The sequence below is a fragment of the Chlorocebus sabaeus genome, chromosome 14, assembly GCF_047675955.1.
Source record: "Chlorocebus sabaeus isolate Y175 chromosome 14, mChlSab1.0.hap1, whole genome shotgun sequence".
In the NCBI taxonomy this organism is placed as follows: Eukaryota; Metazoa; Chordata; class Mammalia; order Primates; family Cercopithecidae; genus Chlorocebus; species Chlorocebus sabaeus.
Genome location: NC_132917.1, coordinates 17536905 through 17545532, shown reverse-complemented (window position 1 = coordinate 17545532; position 8628 = coordinate 17536905). Strand labels below are relative to the sequence as shown.

The following is an 8628-nucleotide window of genomic DNA, read 5'->3' as shown; positions in this document are numbered from 1 at the left end:
ATTTACACCACAGATTTATTTGTGCTAACTTGGAAGAATTTGTACTATATATTGTTAAGTTAAGGAATTTTCAGGTTTTTTCCTTTAACATTTATGTATGCTTATATTTATTTGTATATGTTTGTATCAGCAAAAAATGGACAAGTTATACATATTTGTATGTTTATATCAGCAAAAAAAAAAAAAATGGAGAAGTAGTGAACACATCTACTGCTTTTGTAATTTGTCACTAAAAAGAAAAAAAAATCACTAATAGAAAAAAGATGATAGGAGACATGTACAACAAATACTAATGGTTAATAACCATAGGTAGAAAAATTTAGCCTTAAAATAATCTCACTAGTTTTAAGAACCTCCTTAATTCAAAGCCCCCTTTTCAATGTCCTGTGCCATTCAAATGAGCTAAACTGTGGGTGCTACAGATGCTCACCCTAAGACAAGGCACCATGAAGACTGGGTATGTGTGATGGGTGCGTGTGGGGGATCTGGGGTTACGGGGAGGTAGATGGATAGCAGGGGAAGATGGAGAAGCAAATGCCTTTGGAGGGGTCAGAGACTGTTGAGTTCTAACACTGACCCTTTTACTTTTTCTTTATGGGATTCAAATCACTATTTATTTATTTGTTTATTTATTTTTTTCTGAGACCATCTCTTTATTTGACAAACAAGTAAGCAAAAGGACTAAATAAGGTCCTGTTCATACCAGGCCCAGGACAAAGGACAGGGAGCCCCTGCCCACCCAGCCCTGCTTCAGGCCCACCCTAAGGTGCTATCTCCTCCTCCTCCTCCTTCCTGTACCCTCCTTCCCTGTCACACAAGCTGTCCGCCTATGAAGAGGAGGCTCTGGCCTTTGGGATCTTCACTGTCTTAACTTAGCCTGTCTGCCTGTGACTTTCCATTTATCATGACACCAGTGCCTTCTGCATTTAAGTGATTTTGGTCCCTGCAAGAGCATGTTTTCAGTCAAACACAAACACACACACACATACACACACAAAATGAAACAGGAGCACTAAAGCCCTTTACTTGGCACAAATCTTTCTAAATAAGATTCCAGATATCACACTGGATCCTATACAAACTACAGGTTTTGCTAGCAACAGAAGGAAAGCTCTCAACACCAAAATGGCAGGAGATTAACTGTAACACTTTTACATTATTGAAAAAATGCATTTAAAATCACTGACCCTTTAAAATACCTTGAACAGACAGAGAAGGGCAAAATAATTTGTCTCTTTGCAAAGGATGAGCCTCCCAGAGATGGTGGAAAAAAACTGGAGGTGAAAGTCTCTGCTCATCTGGCAGGTAAGTGTTCCGGTGGCTCCAACAGGTCAGATGTGAATTCCCTCAGTGTTTTGCAGATCACAAGATTACCACGCTTACTACATAAAAATCACTCCACGCCAATCATTGTTCAATAAGATATCCAGGTCTTCAAAGCTCCTCTACTCCTGCCCGGGAGGGTGGAACCGGTCAGTTTCCCCGGACGGAGCTCATGCGCTCTGGGCTCTGGGCTCTCTGCCGCGGTTGAGGAGGTCTGTGAGTTCCCCGATGTACTTGATGGTGTACTTGAGTGTCTGGATCTTGGTGAGCGGCTGGCCTCTCTGGCTGTAGACAGGTGGCAGGTAATTCCGGAGGGTGTGCAGGGCATCTGCCAAGGTCCTCATCCTGAGCTTCTCCCTCTCGCTGGCTTTCCGCCTCCGCTGGACAGACATCCTGACTTTGGTGCCCTTCTGGGCCTTGGGGCCACCACCACCCTGGAGGTAGGCGGGCTGGAAAGCTAACATATTGTAGTCCACCTCTACCAGGCCACTGGCCCCACCAACACTGCAGCCATCGCTGCCCCCACTGCTGGCCCCGCCATGCTCACAGGGCAGCCCAGTCACAACAGGACAGGGAGAAGAAGAATAGGATTCCAGCGATGGAGCCGGGGAAAGGCTCTGAGAGGGGGAGGCCTGGTTCAGCTCAAAGGGCCCTGCCCTGTCCTTCCAGTCCCAGGAAGACAGCAGACCAGGGCTGTCAGAGGAGCCCAAGCCATCCTCGAGACTGAGGAAAGTCTCGCGCAGGTTGTCCATGCCTGCGAGACAGCTGCAGAAGGAATGGCTCCCTGGCAAGTGAGAAAGAAAGTTCTGCCGCCTGGCCAGGGAAGAGCTCTCTTTTATGATGGTGGGGGAGAAGTGATGAAGTGGGAAAGAGGGCCGTGTAAAGAGAGTTCAAAGGAAAAACCAAAGACCAAGATGGAAAATGAACTCTTCAGGTGTCATTTTCTCCTCATTGATAATTAGCATCTTCCAGCTAAAATGTCTTTAAACAGAAAGGCCTCCAAGAGAAGAAAAAAGGAATTATCTTGTTGTAACTAAACCAATTAAGGCTGCATAACTAGACTTAGCATTGTGCTGTGGAACTCATTAATGAGGGAGCCAAAGAAAACAAACCTGGGGCATCCGCAGCAAGGAGCGGGTGGCTGAGGACCCTGGTGGAGAATAGCAAAGTGACCCGAGAGGGCCTCCATCCCCTCCACCAGGACCTGCTAGATATTTCAGCACAGATGGGCTGTGTTGTTGGAGAAGCAGCATGGTCTAGGGACAAGGTAACCCCTCTGAGCTTTGATTCCCTAATGTGTCCAACACAGACAACAGCTTTTATTTCCTAGGGTTGCTGGGGGTGCCACACACATGAGGTACCCAGTGGATGCCACCTCAGTAAATTTCCCTGGGTCGTATAGAGTGCAGACATGCCCCCAACATGCCTACACTCAGAATGATGAAGGCCAGCAACTCCGGTAAACCTACAGCCTTAAAGAGCAGGAAACATCCTACCAGAAGCATAAAACCCTTGCTGTTACTGAGAAGATTTGGATTCCCCATAGCAAACAGATACCAGGAAACAGAAAACTCCTTTATGCCAGGGAGTTTGCAGAATACCTGGCATTTAGCCTAGGGAAAGTCTTTTTTAAAAAACCCAGCTGCACCTTGTTTTTTAAAATGAGTCACACCTTGCTTTTTGAAATGTATGGAGGAAGTGTGAAATTAACTAGGGAGCCTCTTTTCCCCACCACAGCTCCAAATGCCACGGAATGTGTTAAGTTGGATGGTTGTGCTAGTTTGCTTCACTTCCTATATGCTCTGCTAGACCCTGGATTTTGGAAAAGGGATCTCAGATTCCCCATTTGTCCCATGAACTTAATTTATTTTCCATGTGACTAATTCTACAAATTAGTGTTAGCATCAAGTCACAGTGAGTTAAATTGTAGAGTAATATTAACATGTCCTTTAACATGTTATTTAAGTCCCTTTGCAATTATTGAAAATAAATGTCAACGGCCTAATTAGAACATTTATGATATTTTTTAATTAGCAAGGCTCAAGGAAGAAAAATCTCTAGTAGGTAATCTGTAGAAGAATGCTCTGAATTTTACCGTTTACTAAAGAACCCTAAGTCGGATCTTGAAAAATAATATTAATGACTGTAATAAATATAACAAATGACTGTTGATCCTTTTTCTTCTCTCTTCTCTCTTCCAATTCTTGTTGAGAAACCCAGAATCTGCTGATACTATGCCAGGAATTTTATATATTTTTAAATTTTTCTTATTGCAATAGCTTTTGGGGTAAAATGTTTTTGGTTACATGGGTGAGTTGTATAGTGGTGAAATCTGAGATTTTAGTGCTCATGTCACCTGAGTAGCATACATTGTACCTAATATGTAGCTTTTCTATCCCCCACTCCCCTCTCACCCTCCTGAGTCTCCAAAATCTATTGTACCATTCTACATGCCTTTGCATACCCATAGCTTAGCTCTCATTTGTAAGTAAGAACATATGGTATTTGATTCTTCCATTCCAGAGTAACTTCACTTAGAATAACGGCCTCTAGCTTCATCCAAATTGCTGTAAAAGACATTATTTCATTGTTTTTTTTATGACTGAGTAGTATTCCATAGTGTATATATACCACATTTTCTTTATCCACTTGTTGGTTGATGGGCACTTAGTTGGTTCCGTATCTTTGCAATTGTGAATTGTGTTGAAGTAAACATATGCATGTAGGTGTCTTTTTGATAGAATGACTTCTTTTCCTTTGGGTAGATACCCAGTAGTGGGATTGCTGGATCAAATGGTAGGTCTGCTTTTAGTTCTTTAAGAAATCTCCATCCTGTTTTTCATAGAGGTTGTGCTAATTTTCATTCCCACCAGCAGCTTGTAACTGTTCCCTTTTCACCCCATCCATGCCAACATTTGCTGTTTTTTGACTTCGTTTATTACAAACCTATTCTGGCTGGGGTAAGGCAGTATCTTGTTGTGGTTTCAATTTGCATTTCCCTGATAACTAGATGTTGAACATTTTTTCATGTTTGTTGGACATTTGGATATCTTCTTTTGAGAAATATCTATTCATGTCATTTGCCCACTTTCTGAGGAAATTATTTTTTTTTCTTGCTGATTTCTTTGAGCTCAAGGAACTTATATGATTAAGCTTCATTTTTTAAAAAGACGCAAAAAAAAAAAAAAAAGACCAACATGTTATGGATGAAAATACTGACACTCTCAGATGTGAAGAAACTCAGTTAAGATTTCCCTGGTAGGAAGTGGTAGAGTCACTAGGGAGTGGTAGAGCAAAGACTCATTCTCAGACCCCAAAGCTCACTTTCTTTTTTTAAAATCTATTTTCACTCTTTCATGGGTTGTGGTAGAGGCGGGTGGCCTGAATGTGACTCAGAGAGAGGACTCCCAGGGGACACAAGGCAGCTGTGTGGGCTGCTGCCATGACAGGCTCTCAGTCCTTGTGGTCTATCTTCACAGTTTTCCATGTAACACTGCTTCTGCTCTCAGACTCCATAACTCTTTTTTCCCTTTCCTACAGCTTCTTTCTACAACTGTTAATTTCTTGAACTTCCATTTTTAGAAATTTCATTTCCTAAATGAGACAATATCTGTCAAATCCTTAGTGCACTGTAGACACTTAATAAAAGTAGTTCTTGTCATTATTGTTATTGGCTGTGTGTTGTCAAACCCACCAGCAAGAGAATGACTTACTGAGCTGTGACTCTTCTGCTCCTGACCACAGTTTCCCAGCCTTGTTGGCCCCTGAAACTATTCTTGGAGAAAAGAAGCTGCCTGGTTCCCATGTTTCTTGATGTACACTCTCTCTTTGGTAAGAAATAAAGCAGAACCAGACTTGCATCTATCTGAGAAGCATTCTGTGCTCAATCTGAGGGAAATAAAGGTCAAGGACAATGTAACACTGCAGTATAGACATTTGAAGGCTATAGTTAGGCTGGTGCTTTTCTGTCTTCAGTTTGAACAAAGCAACAGAACACTGGACAAGGCTAGACCAGACAGGCGAAATTTTTACTGGACCAAGTAATATCTGGCTGAGAGCATGGTGTTGTGGAAAGATGAGACAGAACTTGCCTCCTTTAGAGGAACTGACTCACCCCTAATGGCCTTAGTATTTTAGTGTGTAAAAGGAGATAATAACACTTTTCCTGTGTTCTTCTTCTTCTTCTTCTTCTTCTTCTTTTTTTTTTTTTTGACACGGGACCCAGGCTGGAGTGAAATGGCACCATCTAGGCTCACTGCAACCTCTGCCTCCCAGGTTCAAGTTATTCTTATGCCTTAGTCTCCCAAGTAGCTGAAACTACAGTTGTGTGCCACCATGCTCAGCTAGTTTTTGTATTTTTAGTAGAGACAGGGTTTTACCACGTTGGCCAGGCTGGTCTTAAAACTCATGGCCTCAAGTGATCTGCCTGCCTCCACCTCCCAAAGTGCTGGGATTATAGTGAGCCATCATGCCCAGCCTGTTCTGTCTTTTTTATCAAGAGTATTCATCACATGAGAAGGGTGTACCAAGGGATCATTAAATTCTACAAAATGCCATGAAACATGTTACTACCATGTGAATATGCTTGGTTAAAAGAGCACTGTACCAGCATGAAGGCATTTGGAGATATCATTGAGTCCATCATTTCTTTAAATCTGCATTCTACAGATGGTCAATGACTTGCTCACTGTCATACCCAAAGGCTGTGGCAGAGATGGAAAGAGAAAGCAAAGTTGCCTGACTCCCATATCTGTCCTTTTTCTTCCTTTGAAACTAATAGGATTAAGTGCAAAGCATTCATATCAGGCAGACTACATATTTCCCACATTACTGATTTATTAGGATAAATATTTTACTTCAAATATCATTCAAGCAACAAACATTTACAAGCTATAGTGACTATGACTGTGACAGATTGAAAAGAAGCCCCCAACCTTGAGGCCCACTCTCAAGAGATCTTGAAAAATGTTCAGGTCCTATTTTCCAAAGTGTAAGACACAGGTACAGGTTGTTTCATCTCTCAAATCCCAGGCCTTCATGTTGACCTCTTTATTGTAGCTACACCTACTAAGGAGGATCCCAGATTTGCCATACATATTAATAAGTGGTCTGTGTCTAATTTTCAGAATGATGAGCTTCTGAGGGAATGCTGGTCTTGTTCCTGACAACAGTCAGGACAACCGGGCATTTCACACTGGCCTCAGAGGATTGTAAACTCTACATTTAAGAGCCAGGAAGCTTTTTTGAGGTAGAGCCACTTCCAGGAAATTGGCAAATAGTCCTCAAAGGATAGACAGAAAACAGAAATCAAGAGGCTAATGGAATTCCTTAAGCTGCAGTCACCGGTGTTTCCATGCCATTGCCAGCCCATACAGCTCCTCTGTGCAAATTACAAAACAACCAAGCTCAGGCTTGTTTCAGCGCTGCTTGCCTCTTCAGCCCACAGCTTTGTGCAGGGTGTGCCCTCCTTAAGCATTGGCCCTGGGAGCCCCTGTGATGTGCCTCCTCTGAAATGTTAGCATTTTTAGTACTTTGGTGGCTATTCGAACATCAGTGAACAGATAAAACAGGGGGGTAGTGGCAAGAGTGCAGCAATAGGAGCCAGATTAAACCTGTCAAATCTTACATTTCCTCCTGCGTTATTGTGACCTGGGACACATGAATCAATCTTTCTTAGCTTAAGCGTCATCTTCATCTGTGCAATTGAAATACTAATACTTGCCTTATAGAGTACATGCTTTCAGCCAGTTTACACATTGTAAACTGTAAGTGTGGTAACTAATGTTGCTGTAATTATTAATCTTGTGCTTGGGCAGGGCACTGTAGCTCATGCCTGTAATGCCAGCACTTTGGGAGGCCGAGGTGGGTGGATCATGAGGTCAGGAGATCGAGAGCATCCTGACCAACATGGTGAAAGCCTGTCTCTACTAAAAATACAAAAAGTAGCTGTGTGTGGTGGCACCTGCCTGTAATCCCAGCTACTCGGGAGGCTGAGGCAGGAGAATCGCTTGAACCCGGGAGGTGGAGATTGCAGTGAACCCAGATCGCGCCATTGTACTCCAGCCTGGTGACAGAGCAAGAGACCATCTCAAAAAAAAAAAAAGAGAAATCTTGTGCTGGGTAAATTATTGGTTCCTTGAGTCAAGAGAAGTTAGAGCTACAATACAAATAGCCACAAAGATATCACTACCACTTTCTCTTGGCCTCAAGTCCCCCCTGCTTAGAAACCAAAAACCCCTCCCTTCAAATGTAATCTTTATTTTTTAATGGAACCAGAGTAGTGGCGTACCCAGGATGGGTGGTGGGAGCCTTCAGCCTCTGGTGTAGGCAATAAAGGGAGGTATCGTCTATATATAATTTTAAAACAGCGATAATGCTTGGCTAAAAGTTGGTCTTTATCTTATTATAACCATGTAGTGGCAATTCTAAACAATGACAATAATATAATGACTCCTCTTTAGGGAAGCCCACTCCCACCAACACCCCCATCCTTGGTGCACCACTGCCAAAGAGAACTTGGAATTCAGTCTAGACGTTTGGAACTGTCACTCAAGGCACCCATATCTTCTACTTTACTACGGAAATTTGAGTGAGTCATTCAACCTTTGCGGACCTCAGTTTCCTTGTGTGAAAATTAGGAATCCTATATATCGTGTTGCTATGACATTTTTAAAAATTAAAAAATTGAGACTTGACTTTGGAAAGTATAAAAGAGTATAGAGATATGTTTTGATATTACCAAGATTAACAAAAATACTTTCATCAATGCAATTATCTGCTCCAAACCCAGCCATTGCCATGATATATGACACCAGGTAAATCAGCATGGAAGGTGGTTCATGCTCCTTTAAAAGCCTGTCTTATGAGAAATAGCACTGTCTCAGACCTTTGAGAAGCATCAAGGTTGAGGGTCTATTTTTCTTGTGATCTCCTGGATCCCTGTTCTACATGAGGCAGTTTGAATGGGCTATTTGTTCGAGTTAGAGGGAGGACTCCAGTGAATTCCAACCCCTAATAATGCCTCAGAAAAGCCTTCCATAGATAAGAATTTGGTCAATAAACTAAGAAATCTAATCCTGGAGTCTAATTAAAATGAGAGTGAACCTTTATTGCATTCCTGCCATATGCGGAGAACCAAACTTTTCTCTTTCAGATTTGTTACTCTTAATTTTCACAGCAATTTTGAAAGATAGAGGTTCTAATCCACACCCTAAAGATGAAGAAATTTGTGTTCAGAAAGGTATCCAGCAGACACAGCAAGAGGATGGGAAAAGTAGAATGCGATCTAAATCTGTATGAATTCCA

At 42.2% G+C, this 8628-nt stretch overlaps 1 protein-coding gene across 1 annotated transcript; it reads right to left on the bottom strand.

Annotated features, from left to right (window-relative positions):
• Window positions 1-787: 787 nt before the first annotated feature.
• On the bottom strand, window positions 788-2134 carry MSGN1 (mesogenin 1). The gene has a single exon (XM_007971392.3). It carries the CDS (start codon window positions 2073-2075, stop codon window positions 1494-1496), a length of 582 nt encoding a protein of 193 aa, XP_007969583.1. The 5' UTR covers window positions 2076-2134; the 3' UTR covers window positions 788-1493.
• Between the last annotated feature and the right edge of the window lie 6494 nt (window positions 2135-8628).